This window comes from Primulina eburnea, chromosome 13, assembly GCF_022965805.1.
Source record: "Primulina eburnea isolate SZY01 chromosome 13, ASM2296580v1, whole genome shotgun sequence".
Taxonomy (NCBI): domain Eukaryota; kingdom Viridiplantae; phylum Streptophyta; class Magnoliopsida; order Lamiales; family Gesneriaceae; genus Primulina; species Primulina eburnea.
The window spans coordinates 27,903,545-27,920,042 of NC_133113.1; the positions used below are offsets into that span (position 1 = coordinate 27,903,545).

The following is a 16,498-nucleotide window of genomic DNA, read 5'->3' on the forward strand; positions in this document are numbered from 1 at the left end:
AGGGGCCCATAACACCTAAACCCTAGCTATGAGCACTAAATATTTCGATCTTTTTTTAGTGGCTCCCATCCAATCGCCAGCAATTTTTCACAACCCTAGCAGCACCTTCATCTCAGATATTATCATCCCAAGTAATTCTTCTCCCTCTTCCTTGATAATTCATCTGCTTTTGTCTCTGCCTGTGGTTTTTTGATTTTTTTTTGAGTGTGTTGTTTGGACTACATACAGATGAAGATATTAGCAGCTTATTTGTTGGCTCTGTTGGGTGGCAACGCCAATCCTTCCGCGAAGGACTTGAAGAAAATTCTCAACTCAGGTTAATCTCCATCCATCTGTGTCTGTATATTTTTGTGTTTTTCTTCTAATTTTAGTTACATTTTTTCAAGTATTGAATCTTCATATACACTGTTATTTGATCTGATTATGCATATCGGAATGATTTTATGTTTAAAAACGGGTTTAGAATTTTACATCTGCTTAACTTCTTGTACGAGGAGTCTTGTGATCACTTGGAGCCTACCTTTTTTATGCTATTGAGTTTTTTAACATTGGATGAGGGAATGCTTTGTAAACTCATTTCTGTTAATTATGAAATTTGAAGGTTTGAGTAATTTCTTTAGTTTAATGGTTAATGGATGACAAGATATAAGCAAAGCTTTCTTTGTTACATTCGAGTTCTTTTTGAAGTTCCAAACTTGGGAACTTGGTAATGAAATATCGGGAAAGATGAGAGAAATATTTGATAATGTACGTGTATCTGGTCTTCCATTACCTAAAAGCTATGTTTCTGATTGACATTAGTGCACATCATGATAAGCCATGACAGAGGGATGGATCTTCGTTGCATAGTCAATGTACAAGATACGAAGATTGGAGGATGTTTATAACATTCGCTGTTTTAAATATGAACAACTAGCTCACCACTAGAACCTTTTGGCTTTTGCCTGATTGTGGGAGAGGGCGGCTTCTGCCAACCCCCTGATATAGTTGCCAAAGAGTTTATCAATGAACTTTGGAGCATCTTGTTTCACGCCATTAAGATTTCAGACCCTGGAATCAGTTCTTTGACTACGATTGTATTGACCTACTACTTTCTCGGTTCAGTTGGAGCTGAGTGTGATGATGATAGAATCAACTTGCTATTGTCTGAGGTCGAGGGCAAAGATATCACTGAATTGATTGCTGCCGGAAGGGAAAAGTTGTCTTCAGTGCCTGCAGGTGGGGGGGGTGCAGTTGCAGTTGCTGCTCCTGCTGCTTCTGCTGGTGGTGGTGCTGCACCTGCTGCGGCTGCTGAAACCAAGAAAGAAGAGAAAGTAGAAGAGAAAGAGGAGTCAGATGATGTAAATATTTGGACATGACCATATTAAGCCTTATTTATTATGCAAGATTTGGACAAATTTTACTTGTCTCTCAACTGATATTTTGTTTGATTGCAGGATATGGGCTTCAGTCTCTTTGACTGAGAGGGTGTGACAATGGCTTTTTGCCTGAAACAGCAATCTTCGGAATCTTGTTCTTCAATTTCCGGTATAAGGGAACGTTTGTGTAATTTTGCTGTCTAAATGAGTCGCCGACAAAATCCATCAGAACTTTAGTAATTCAACATGAATTTACATGTCAGTGTCGTTTCCTTATTTTATCTGACTTTTGTGTTATGCTTTTGCAAACATGTTCTCATATTGATTATCCGCATGAAGGTGTCATGAAATTGTTGTTTAAATATTGAAGTATCCCGTTTACATACGTCTGAGTTGCACCCCGCGAAAAAATTTATTTTAACGACTCAATGAGAAGATGATTGTCAGCTGCAATAAAGAACATGGAAAAGTAAAAAAAAAATTGGAGGCTGACGCATTTATTTTAAAAATGTTTAGTGTTTTATAATGGAATAGTTTTGTAAATTTATGTGTCTTAAAAAATATGTTAGTTGAAAGATGTTTTTGACAATTAGAATTTTTTTAAAAAAATTTAATATACAAATATTTTTGTTTAATAATTGTTTAAATATATATTTATTTTTAAAACAATTTTAAAAAGATTTTGTAAAAACCGTTTTTATAAAAACATTTTGTAAATATTCGATTGAAATCATATTGTTTTATGAGTAGGTCTTTTTTATACGATTTCATGAATCTTTATCTGTGAGACCGGTCAATTTTACCGATATTCACAATAAAAATTAGTGCTCTTAAAATAAAAAATAATATTTTTTTATGGATAACTTAAATAAAATATATGTCTAACAAAATACGATTCATGAGATCATCTCAACAAGTTTTTGCCTTCGTCTTCTGAATAGCATCAAAGTCTTGGGGTTTAGAATTTGGGACGAGCCGAATATGTGTTCTCTGTAGCAACACTTGAAGAAAGAGCCCAAAACTCGGAGAACCAGCCAGTGAACGATGCAACAGACCGTCGAATTAATGCGTAAGCATCGTGTAGGCCATGGCTCCTTATCCCTTATTAAATGCGTCATAAATTATGCCCCAACAAGAACGAATAGATTAAGAAAAATGCAGCAAATTTTCTTTCGTCCAAAAAAATCAGGAAAAACATGTTACTTGAACATGTCGATTGCATTAGTTGTATGTAAAGTGAAAATTTTATATAAAATAATTTTCCAACTTTTCATGATATTGCATTTAATTAAAAAAGCAAGCGAGCTATGATTCAAATTCCTATTTGTTTAGATAAATCATTTCACACGAGGTTTTATAATTTTGAGCAGTTGTATTTTAAGTCATTACAATGAATTTTAAATCAATCTTATGTGAAGTTTGTTAATATTAGGACTTGAACATAATTCAATCAAAAAAGATTGCTCAAGAGAGGAGGATTGTCCAAGTCTATATTTACAACTTCTAGAGATTTTTATCCAACTGATGTAGAACTCTCCTACTCCCTCGAGCGAACTAGTTTTTAGGCAGAGTAAAATTCAAGTTACAATCTTAATAAATTTATTAATAAAGTTATTTCAAATCATTATATTATATACAAATCTTTCTATCCAAAGGTATTGAAGTGACATTCTCCTTTCAATAAACACTCTCAGTGGACTAAAATTGTTAAATGAAAAAATGTAACGTCATTGTCAAAGATTCTCGTCCATATGTAACTCTATACATGAATTTGTGTCTATTTTGAGAACAAAATCAACCATACTCCTATTATTGCAAGTTCATAAAATGTAACAATTAAAACTAATTATTTTCTATTTATGATTATATTATCATACGACAACTCAACCTCACATCCTTCCCTCACATGCTGGGAGAGCTTGCTTTCTGCAACCAGCCACATCTCGGTCCTTCGTCTGGGTTTAGTTGGTGCAAGGGTGAGACCGAACATTGGACAATTATCGGGTCGAATAAATAAAGTAAATAAACATAATATTCTTAAATAATTATAACAAAATCATTATTTTAATCAAAATTATTGAAATAGTTACATATCAAATTGTCAGCAATATGGATTAAATGAGGTGGGAACAAATACTTTGAACATGTTTTGCAGCCGTTGGCAAATTTGATGAAGAAAAATTCAGACAGAGAAAATGCGTTTTTATCACATGGACAAATTTTTTTATAAATAGAGCTTCCTCCACATCCTGAAATCATCATTTTTTCGAGTTTTCTTTTATCTTATAGTATTTGAATACTTAGTTCTATAATATTTATGAGATACTTTGTTCTCCTGCATTAAGAAAGTATGTGTTCTCTTTGGAAATACAGTGAGTGGTTATACACCATAAAATATTATAGTAAAATTTTTTTAATCTTGCCTGTGGTTTTTACCATAATAATTTTTAGGGATTTTTCACGTAAATATCGGTGTCCAATTTATTCTTTATTTTCATATTTATTATTTCAAATTGTCACACGTGAGACCGACAAGTGGTATCAGAGCCTTGATTTAAAATTTCTTAAAATTCTAAGTATGCTATGTGGTTGCAGTCTAGATTGATCTTCTTTATCAGACATTTTTTTAAAGAGTTTTTATTAAGGCGTGATTATTTTGTCAAGTCTACTAAATTGTTGTAGATATAATGGCGAACAGATACGAGGCAACAAAGTTCAATAGAAGTAATTTTAAGATGTGAAAAATAAAGATACGAACAATTTTAAGAAAGGAAAATTGTTTGGCGGCTATTGGAGATAGATCGGTGGAAATGACATACGATGAAAAGTGAAATGTGATAGTATCCTTGTGGATGATAGCAATGCAAGAAGAGCTGGAGGCATTAGACAAAAATAAAACTTGAGATATTGTTACACTACCACGAGGAAGGAAATCGATTGGCAACAGATGGGCCTGTAAGATCAAGCGTGATGACAATAACCAAGTGGAGTGGCATCGTGCTAGATAGGTGGTAAAAAGATATGCTCGGAAGAAGACATTTACTTCAATGAGATATTGACATTGTGTACGGTGTTTGATCTACATCTAGATATGAAAACATCATTTCTTCATGGAGGTCTTGAAGAAGAAATCTATATGCTCCGGTAGAAGGTTTTGCGGAAAAATACAAAGAGAATTTGGTTTGTAGGTTGAACAAATCTATGTACGGTCTCAAACAGACGGTGAAATATTGGTACAAGAGATTTGATTCCTATATCACGAGCCTTGAATACAACAGGCTAAATGCTGACCCTTGTACATATTTCAAGAGGCCTGATGATGATTATATTATTTTTCTATTGTATGTGAACGAAATGTTGGTAGCAGACCCCAAAAAAGATCAGGTTTGAGGATTGAAATCACAGTTGGCTAGTGAATTTGATATGAAGGACTTGGGACCAGCAAACAAGATTCTAGGAATGCAAAGTTTACCGAGACATAAGTAACAGAAAGATTTGGCTTTCCCAAAACAATTATTTAAAGAAATTCTTGTAACACTTCAACATGCAAGATAGTAATCCAACTTCGACTTCTCTTCCTGTTAACTTCAAGTTATCCTCCGAGATGTGTCCTAGCAGTGAAGCAGAGAGGATGAAGATGTCTCGAGTACCATATGAGAAGTTTGATGTTCGCCATGATCTGTATAAGACCGGACATTGCTCAAGCAGTTGGAGCAATTAGTCGGTATATGGCGAATCCTGGAAAAGAGCATTGGATTATTGTTAAGATGATCCTTAGATATATTAAGGGACCTCAAATGTTGTGTTATGTTATGGAAGATAAGATTTTACACTCAAAAGCTATGTCGATTCAGATTATGCAGGTGATCCCGATAAGAGAAAATCTACTAAAGATTATGTGTTTACATTTGCAGGAGGAGCAATAAATTGGGTTTCAAAACTTTAAACAGTTGTGATGTTATCTACAACAGATGCAGAATACATAACATCTACTCAAGCTTGCAATGAGGCAATATAGATTAAAATGTTATTGGAGGAGATCAGATACAAACAAGAGAATGTTTCTTTGTTTTGTGACAATCAAAGTGCTTTGCACATTGCAATGAATCCAGCATTTCATTCCAGGATTAAACACATTAAAGTCCAATTTCACTTTGTACGGGAAGTAGTAGAAGAAGGAAGTGTTGATATGCAGATGATCCATACAAAAAAATAATATAGCTAATGTTCGACCAAGCCAGTGAACACTGATAAGTTTGAGTGGTGAACATAAACAACAATTGATGGCAAGATTGAAAGGATGAGTGTAGACATTTTTTATTCTCTTTCAAATCTTCAAGTGGGAGAAATGTTGGCAATATGCATGAAATGAAGTGGAAACAAACACTTGGTTTTACAGCAGTTGGCAAAATTGACGAACGAAAATTCAGACAGATAAAATGTGTTTTTATACGTGTTTTCACACGGACTAAAAGCTCTATTTTTCTCTCCTCATTCTGAAATCATTCCTTCTTGATTTTCTCTCATTTTATGGCATTTGAATGCTTAGTTTCTATAATATTTGTGAAATGCTTTGTTATCCTGTATTAAGAGAGTATACGTTCTCTTCGGAAACACAGTGAGTGGTTGTATACCATATAGTAAAATTATTTTCATCTTACTCGTGGTTTTTATCCTAATAAGTTTTAGAAATTTTCCACATAAATTTAGATGTTCAATTTATTTTTTATTTTCATATTTATTATTTGAAATTGCCACATGTGGACGAACACAAATCACAATCATATATATATTAAGCAAAAGCAAAATAAGATTTTTTTTTTTAATCTTAGAACCCACGGCTGCTCTCTTTGATATGTTCTCGTAAACTCAATAAGTCAAAAAAGGGATTTTGCATTGCATGCGTGGATGCCTGCATCTTGGAGAGAGATGACGAAGGCACCGAATGCACAAGTTATTATTGCAACAAGGCGTGGATTAGCAAACAATATGGGCCAAACACTAATTCTATCATATAATCAATTTTGCGACATATGTACATATATGTCAAAGCTCTCACGTGATATTCATTTGTTTTGCCTACTCTACAACCAACTAGTGGAGCCCTATGTTTTTATTTGAAAATTATACAACACAACTAATTGTCTACGACACACGACAAATCAAGCTAGGCAATAAACTATTGGTCATTAGACTGAACCAACATGGGTCTCGGCCCATACACATGCACCACTATTGGTCATGAGTCGTTAGGATGGTCCAGCATGACTTCTAGCTCATGCTCATGCACCGTCACTCATAAAATATCTCACCCCTGAAAAGTAGTTTATTTCGCCTCGCCAAACACTTGAACCCAAAAACTCAATGCATAAGTAGCTAGATTCTTAAAGTGTTGGTACCCGATGCTAATTTTGTTTATCTGTACTTTCTCAAGATCTCCGGACATAAGTACCTAGATTCTTAAAGTGTTGATACCCCATAAGCCTCGGATATCAACACTTTAAAAATCTAGGAACTTATGTCCGAAGATCCCGGAGAAAGTATAGATAAACAAAATTAATTGGCTGAAGGATGTATTAAATGACCTGCATATATGTCTCGTTGAATAAGGAAACTGGCTTGTTACTTGTCCATTCATTGTCAGGTATGGGTGTATGCTCATTTAAAAATGAATTCACCTCGTCTCAGTAGCAAAACATCGCATCGTCACATGTCAATTCTATCCTACATCGGGTGAGATACTCCCTTACTTTTTTTTCTTACGTGTGTCTTTTTTTTATTATTATTATTACATTTCACACCGCTTTAACCAAAAATGACTAATCATTAAACTAATTTCGTTTAATGTATATAACATGTGTTATATCATTATATTATTATTATTATTCTCAAAATTTAAAACTTAATATTTTATATTTAAAAATTACTTGAAATTTTTTTTGATAGTAATACTTTTACGTTTGAGGTTTGAGATTTTCATTTCTATTATTCTTATTTTTGTGGTAGAATCATATGCAATGTAAAAAATCAATATTTTAAAATTTAATTATTATAAGAAATTCTATGTTCTACCCATTTATAAATGTTAATAAAATTATTGTAGTAATTTTTAAATGCTATACATGTATATATTATTTAGTGATAGGGAGTAAATCTCCCAGAGTAGGATAGAATTGCCCTCGTCACAGTAAATAATTAATCTATCACTGAGAATATCGCTAACCACTCGATTTTTTTTTTTAAGTTAGATATTAGTATAATATATTTAAATTTCGAATCAATATCTTTTAGCCCCTTATCGCCGTGGGGGAAAAATCGGACTGTTTGGAGGAGCTGGGGTTGGTAAAACGGTACTCATTATGGAATTGATTAACAATATTAATATGATATTTTGATGTCATATGAGTTGTATTTATAGACGATTTTTTTTAAATCAGGTCTGAAATATGAGAGTAAGTTTCCAGACAGCCTGACATATTTATATATGTGAGATAAATTGACATGATCCATATTTATAAAAAAAGAAAAAATTGATACTAAAAAAAATTATTTTTTCAAGGATTGGGACAGATACGGATCGAATATCTGTTTCACATAATTGACCTATATAAATTTTTATACAAATATGATATTTCCCGAATTAATATTTTGGTGTAATATGAGTTGCATACAAGCTATCGGCAATCGTTTTTCTTTCTTTCTTTTGATATTATCTTAGAACATCATAACAAAATTTGATTGTTTAAGTAGATTATATTATTTGATACCCCTATAAGGGCCCGGGTCATGGAGGACCCGGGAAGTTTCATTGAGTAGCCCATATAGAAAACGGGAGAGCGATTGTTACCCACGCGACTGGGCGCTTCATGCATGACCGGGTATCTACTTACCTCCTGGGCAACAAGGGACCGGGCTTTCATGCTAAAGCCGAGGGCTCAATACTCGAGTAACTTACTTAGAGGATCTTATAGATTGTAGGGAAGAAAACGACTGGGCGGGAAGTCAACGTCTTTCGCCTGAACATATCCCCGAAAATATGGAGAAGAAAGGGACTGTACATGCAGTCAACGTCCCTTATTCTTGGAGTACCCACGAAGCTATCGGGTAGAAAGGGACCCGACAGGCCGTCAACGTCCGAGGGTACAAGTAGTAGGTGAGCACGCGCATCAAGGTAACCCTAGCTCCTCTTCAAATAGCAGGTACCGTTGACATTTTACAGGTCTGAAATTTCTTCACTCTCAAGCGTCCATACATATTGCTTTAAGTTTCCCTCTCGACAACCCTGCTGACTTAAGCATCGGAGTGGTCACGCCGGACACCCTTCCGGCGCCCATTCACGAGTTCCTTTCATTGTTTGCAGGTCACGATCGAAGCCATCTACCTTGCTCATTTTCCTAAACAACACTATAAATTCTTGATTTGACCCGGTGGAGCACCCGACCCTGCTCATCCATTTTACCCGGATCTTATCATTATTATTTATATATTTTCTAACACACAATTACACATATATTTACTTATTGTATATAATAATATTTGATGTCAAGTAATTTTTTTTATAATAAAATGCATAATTTCGAATATGAATTTCCAGAACATTTTTTGCCATAGTTGATCAGGATAATTATTTATATTGAGTATATCTATACTATTTATTAAGGCTGAGCACCTTATAAAAACTGCCAAGGAAGACACCATCTTTTTTTTTTCAGTTTTACCCTTACAGTTATAGTAATATTATACTTTTGTTTTTTTGTTTTTTTTATTTCAACACACTTTTATTTTTATTTCAATCATTCAAATATCAATTTAGTCCCTCCATAATTTGTCAATTTTCACTTTAGTCCATCGATAATGATAAAAAAGATTGTACACACACGCAACGCGTGTGCAAAGTAACTAGTATATATAAAAGCTGAGTTGTGCTTAACATAGCAAGTTCCCGCCAAAATGACAATGCTAAAAAAAGAAAGATATAGATATAATAAATCTCGAAATAGGTGTAATGCAATAAATGATAACTTCAATTATTATTTGAATTTTATTATTTTTATATCAATTTAAATGTAACTTATTATTTTCATTACCAAGAGGCTACAATTTTTTTCCATATATTTTATTTTTTTGATATATATGTATTATTTATATTTTTTTATTTTATGTGGTTCACACATATATGAAATAATCAAGCGTCCGATCATGAAAAAGAGTGAAAAATATTCTCAAATAATGTCATATATATATATATAAACATAGTTTTTGTTCTATTTAAAAAGTTTCCGCCAACACTAATATGCTAAAAAAGAAAAATGATAATTATTAATATATGAATATTTGAAACAAATAAGAAATAAATATGTATTGAAATGTGATTTTTTTAAATTTATTTTTTAAAATTTAAATTTAAATTTGATGTTTTTTGAAAAGATAAACTACATTTAAGTATTTGCATTGATTATATCATTTTATTTTATTTCAATTATGTTTTTAAGTTGTGTGTTATTTTATAGAGTTAATTTTTACTACTTTATATCATATTAAATAAAATATCAAATTTTAATATAATATTAAGTTTTCAACTATTTTAAAAATTGTCATTAATTTTTGGTATATTAACTGCCTGTGAAATGTTATTATTATTATATATCTTAATAGAATTTTATTATATGTATCTTAATAAAAATTTAATTTAAATATTTTTAATATTTTCAAAAATTAAATAAATTTATTCATCTAAATAAGTGACATAAAAATTTAATTTCAAAAAATTATTTATTTATTATTTAAAATTTTGATAAACAAATAATATATGATTTTTTAAATATTTTTTATTTTTTATTTATTAATAACAGTTTCACTTAAACAAAATAAATAAGTCAATTTAATGACAGAATATTATTTTCATCATTTGAGTGTTATCTCAAATGACATAAATATTTTGATATGATAACTTTTTATAATAATATTTAAAATTTAAATATATTCATTATATTATATTAAGTATTTTAAATAATTATTAAAACATTAATACTTACTAATTTTAATCATTAATTATATAAATCAACACTCCGTGCATCGCACGGGTGAAATGCTAGTATATATATATATTTGAGGATAACATATATTTATTTGAACCGGTATAATAATATAGACATATACTTGAAACAAAAACTTGGGCTTTTTTTTAAAAATATAATAAATTTAAAAAGTTTTTATAAAAATATTGTAATTTGAAAACGTTTACAAAACTATGGCAATCCGTGGGAATCTGCTACGGATTCTACAGCGACGGTTTTTTAATCCGTCGCCATTAGCGACGGTTTGTCATCCGTCGCAACGAGCGACGGCTTAAAACCCATCGCCCATAGCGTCGATTTAATAATCCGTCGCTATTGGCGACGATTATTAACCGTCGCTGTTTCTCTGCCCCTTTCCTTTTATATTTTTTTTATTTTGTTTTAATCCGGTGCAGTGAAATCCGGATTGTACTAGTTTTATAAACACTTTCATTTTACAACATTTTTATAATGTTTTATTTAATTTATAATATTTTTAAAAAAGCCGACAAAATATTGCATGATATTACTGTAAATAATAATATTGACTGCGTGCGATTAATGTACTCCGTTAATGTCTAGACACAATTTTTTTTAAAATTTTTTACCACTAACAACAGCGCATATAAACATGCACACTTTTAGTAATACTATTAACGACGTGTTTTTATTGTGCGTTGCGAAAATTGCATATGTAATTTTAACAGCACAGGAAATTGCATAGTAATATCCGCAAAATGCATTTATGTGTGCTGTTAAAATAACATATGCAATTTTCGCAGCGCACAATAAAAACACGTCGTTAATAGTATTACTAAAAGTGTGCATGTTTATATGCGCTGCTGTTAGTAGTAAAAAATTTAAAAAAAAATTGTGTCTAGACATTAACGGAGTACATTAATCGCACGCCGTCAATATTATTATTTACAGTAATATCATGCAATATTTTGTCGGCATTTTTAAAAATATTATAAATTAAATAAAACATTATAAAAATGTTGTAAAATGAAAGTGTTTATAAAACTAGTACAATCCGCATTTCACTGCACCGGATTCAGACTTATTTAAAACAAAATAAAATAGAAAAGGGGGAAGAGAAACAGCGACGGTTAATAAGCGTCGCCAATAGCGACGGATTATTAAACCGTCGCCTAGGGCGACGGGTTTGAAGCCGTCGCTATTTGCGACGGATTAAGAAACCGTCGCTGTAGAATCCGGAGCAGATTCCCACGGATTGCCATAGTTTTGTAAACGTTTTCAAATTACCATATTTTTATAAAAACTTTTTAAATTTATTATATTTTTTAAAAAAAGCCCAAAAACTTGTGCACCTGCGAAAATGGGCGATTACAAATGGACCTTAAAAGACTATAAAATATCAAAGATGGCCCGCTTTTTATAAAAATATTGGGCTTTTTCTGTACACTGCGACGTTAATTTTATTTTAAGCTCATCGAGCTTTATTTTTATTTAAATTTCTGTTTCCAAATAAGTCCATCTTTTATTCAAAATCTGATTTTTTTTTTTTTTGTCAAAAAGTAATTTTTGAAATAATATTCTTATTGTCATTAATCATTAATAAAACTTGTTACAAAAAACCGGGTTTTTAGCCCAATGATCTCATTTGTCCGCCAACTTGAGGGGGACTCAGAGTTCGTCCTGTCCCCCTCCCCAGTGATAATAATAATAAAAATTTGTTACAAAGTTATTGGATTATTTACGTCGTCTTTCTTCAATATAGATAATTAAATGTCAATAGCAAAACTTGCTTCCTTGTTATTGTTATTGTTATGGTGATCATATTAATAGTTTTAAGTAATTTTTATTCGAATTATTATTAATATTATACGAGTAAGTCTTTTCTGAGACAATCTTATATATCTTTTTCCATGGAACAGGTAAACCTGATTCACACTTTAAGTGAAAAATAATATTTTTTTTGTAAATCGAGTCAGATTGAAGATCTGTTTTATAAAATTAACTTACATGAACATGAGTTTTTTGTTATTATACACCACTCATGCATGACAGTTTTTTTTTATTAATTTAAAAAATCAAAACTAAAATAGTTGCTGGTGTTTAGAAGTATACTGCAAAACGCTACTCAGACCCTGTAATTTTTGCAGGGTCCAGTTGCTGATTCGCATGCTCAAAACTTGCAGCATCAACTGTGTGTCCGTTTCAGGATTTTTGACCATGACTGATACTATATAACAGGTGAATTGAATGATTTTTCCAACCCAACTTCGATTATCAAAGCATCCTTGATTTTTTTTTTTTTTATAAATAAAGCTTAGCATCCTATTCATATTCACAAAACTTTAGAAAATAAGTTTTTATCATATATGTCTGCTCCTATGCGTCGATACACCGAACGTCTAGTTTTGACAAATTGTCAATGACTCTCCTATCTCAATGTTTGTATATAAATCTATAAACACAGCATTATCATATCAGGAGATTTGAATATAATCTATAAACGAATCAAAACATATCAAAACATAAACAATAAATCTAGATGTGATTTGGTTGAGAAACTCCAATCAGATCTGATTCGAGTCGTGTATTCCCTATAATCACATGAATTATACCTTTGTCGTCCTGGTCTGACGAAGAGGAAGTCTCGAAGTCTAATCTGTTCATATCAAATCTGAAATGACAATATCAAATACACTGTATCAGTGAATAACTCCAATCACAACCTGTTCTTGATCAATACTCAAATCAGTACATAATCTGATCAATGTCTGAACAAGATACAATCTGATTCATATCAACGATATCACGATGAAATCTAAATCATTACTGAATCTGATCAATCTAAATCAACTGATGTTTCGACGGTATAATAATACAGTCTTGATAAACTCATCAACTCAACATCGCCAATATCATATCAAATTCATACTCAATACCATATCATTGCCATTCTAATTCTAGCATGTCAATATCTATTCAATTCAACTCAAGATATGCTGAAATTCATAACACAGACATACGGTATAATTTCTTCAATCTGATTTGACAAATATACTGAATAATTTATCCAGAACACATAAGAATAATCATCTCTCTATTCTTAAATCAAGAACAATACAAATCTAGTGTTCCATCTAAATCAATATCTTTCGAAATTCGTAATAATTGTATAAACAGTCTATTCATCAATCTGATTTCGATTACACAACGTCTACGGTAGCAGAAACATCATATCTGAATCATATTCAGTTCTGACAACATCATATTTCCAAAATATCTCAAAACGTAATAAAACTTACGTCCTTGTGTAGCCCGTAGCAAGAGGAGTACGATACTGCTTTCTGATTCAAATTCTGATACACGGATATCTCAAAATCCTAATTTATATCAATGAAAAGCTCTAAAGAGAGGTTTGAGAGGAAACTCACGATTTCAGTCTTCTTCTGAAATCGTGAGAATCAGATATATATATATATATATATATATATATATATATATATATATATATATATATATATATATATATAGTTCAGTTGCATGTCAAACAAGTGGCTAAAACTTCATACTGCATGTTGCACCGCGGGTGCGCTCAAGCTTCGGCAGCCCTTTTATTTTTCAAAATTCAACGACCGCGGGTGCGCTCTGATTATTACCGCGGGTGCGCTCTGTCTACTGTAGCCACACCGCGGGTGCGCTCTGTCTGGCACCGCGGGTGCGGTGTTGCTATGGTAAAAAAATACCCCACCTTACTGCCACTCCACCGCGGGTGCGGTCTCTTCCTCACCGCGGGTGCGGTCCATCAATTTTCAAAATTCAAATTTTCTGTCCATGAAACATCTCATAATCTTGTCTTATCAATTCTATAATTCTTGGGCATTACACAACCCCCCTTCTAAACACTTTTTATCCGTATAACCGATCCTTTCACTATCCTTTCCGAATTCAAGACGATTTTCAAATTTCTTAGCCAATTGAGGTAATTAGGTCCAGTTAAAATGTGTTTGTCGGGTATTTCAGATAGCAGATTGCGAATCGAAGACATTTTCAAAATTTGTACTGAAAAGTAAAACAGATAAATGTTAATGACTATTTTAAAATATTTAATAAGATATAAAGTATGAACTCTTACTTCAGAAATTTTCGTTCCCAATGTTTTGACATTTTTCACTACCTTCTAGTGAAAATGGAAAACTCTTTTCCTCAGAAGGTACGTAAGGTCCAATTAGCAAATTATGATACCGAATAATATCAGCCAATCATAATTTCCAAAAGGTAGTTTCCCGTTGCATCTCCATGCAACCCTTAACGTAAACTTTTGTCTCACGCTTGATTAGGACCCAATAATATGACTTTGTTTATCTTTATGTGTCAAGCCTTACCCATCGATGTTGAACCTTAATGGACGGTCGTCATGAGTTCCCTCAATAATATGAGACGAAATAATGGGAGTTCCACGTAGTTCATATCACCATGTCAATGGATGTCACAGCTTTCCGGTGTCCAGGTCCCCCCAATAATATGAACCGAGCCCCGAGAAAGGGTAGCGTTCATCATGCATCCATTGTCGATGGAAGACATGGAAATTATAAACACCTTTATAATTCTCTTTTTCGGTCTTGATATTAATTTTGAATCTTATTCAAAATGAGGGTTTTTTAATTTTGAAAGGTCTCATCATTAATTTTGTTTAAAAGATCGCCATGTTTCATCGTATGTTTTCCGGATTCATGCAAATTTGTTATTATCAGTAAAGTACTTAAACAGAAAAATAAGTCTTCGTGCAGTTGAAAAAAGAAATATTCAATTTTTTATTGCACATTACATTATTATTTTTGATTTTTTCTTAATAACTTTTTAATTTTTAGTTTTATGTATATTATTTCTTGTCTTATTAGAATATTTGTACTAACCTACTATATTGACAATTTATTTTAAAATGTAAGAAAATTGAGGTTTAGAAGATCTCAGTGTCCTCTATTTACACGCAAAAAGTGATACATATATCAACAATAATTTCTTTTGAACTACTGATGATATTGTAAGAGTTATATGTTGGGAATTGTTTACACAATCGTGTTCTTGCATACTTAAGAAATATGAGTTTTACAATGTGATTTTCTAATGTTTGAAAACCAGTTGATTATTGCTTTTGTTGAACAATGGTGATGCGAGACACACATTTTTAATTTTGATGTGGCGAAGCAACTGTTACGTTATAAGATGTTTCGATAATTTGGGGTCTAACAATTGATTGTGACTAGTGACTATAATAGATGTTTTACATATATGAGGATGTTGAACATAAGGTAAATTCTCAGTTGTTCGCACGATTCCCTTATGCCTATAAAAAATCACGCATACACCATTAGTACCACCAACAACATGTCGACCAAGATTCTCCAAGAACCATTGTCAGGAATCAGATGTTTCTTCATCCACAATGACGAATGCTAGCAGTAAAACCTGATTGTTCACATCCAGAGTGACATCGATCAAAATTTTCTATATGTATTTTGTATATATATAAATGTGTACCATCGACGCTAAATTTTTTTTGAAAGTGCCAAAACCCATCTATGAACGTCTTATATGTCTAGAAAAAAAATTGTTCAATGTCTTTTATCGCTTTTGTATTTGGTCTGAGAAGTTTCCACTTCACAGTTGTTACCTAATTATATTTGGACATGACACACATATATTTTGGAAGTTTTTGCACGGAGCTTTTCCATAGACCATAAGCAATTTTCACTGTATATTTCAAACTTCGTCATGCTTTTATATACGAGATTTAATATCCATATTTATCTTTCACATTTTATATGATATACTTAATCTCGTATGAAATATCTCATCATACAACTCTCAATAGCGTTTGTGCTACCATATCACTGTTCAAGTTGTGATAGTCTATACCGACAGTGATAAATATACATGTGTGAGACACGCCATATTTTGTTATTTTCCAGTAACTCGTTTTCGACTTGAAAAAAGTTCGAAAACCCCATCAACATATGACCGTAGGAGAATCATTTCTGCACCATAATTTCCATAAAATGCATGTGCCATCAACGCCATGATACTTACGCCTGACAACTCTAACAGAGT

The 16,498-nt window shown here is 32.1% G+C and overlaps 1 protein-coding gene across 1 annotated transcript; it reads left to right on the forward strand.

Moving 5' to 3' along the window:
• The first annotated feature begins 39 nt into the window (after nt 1-39).
• On the forward strand, nt 40-1,639 carry LOC140809286 (large ribosomal subunit protein P2-like). The gene is made up of 4 exons (XM_073166865.1): nt 40-131; nt 229-316; nt 1,105-1,340; nt 1,437-1,639. The coding sequence occupies exons 2-4, from the start codon at nt 229-231 to the stop codon at nt 1,461-1,463; spliced, it is 351 nt and encodes a 116-aa protein (XP_073022966.1). The 5' UTR covers nt 40-131; the 3' UTR covers nt 1,464-1,639.
• The last annotated feature ends 14,859 nt before the right edge of the window (nt 1,640-16,498 follow it).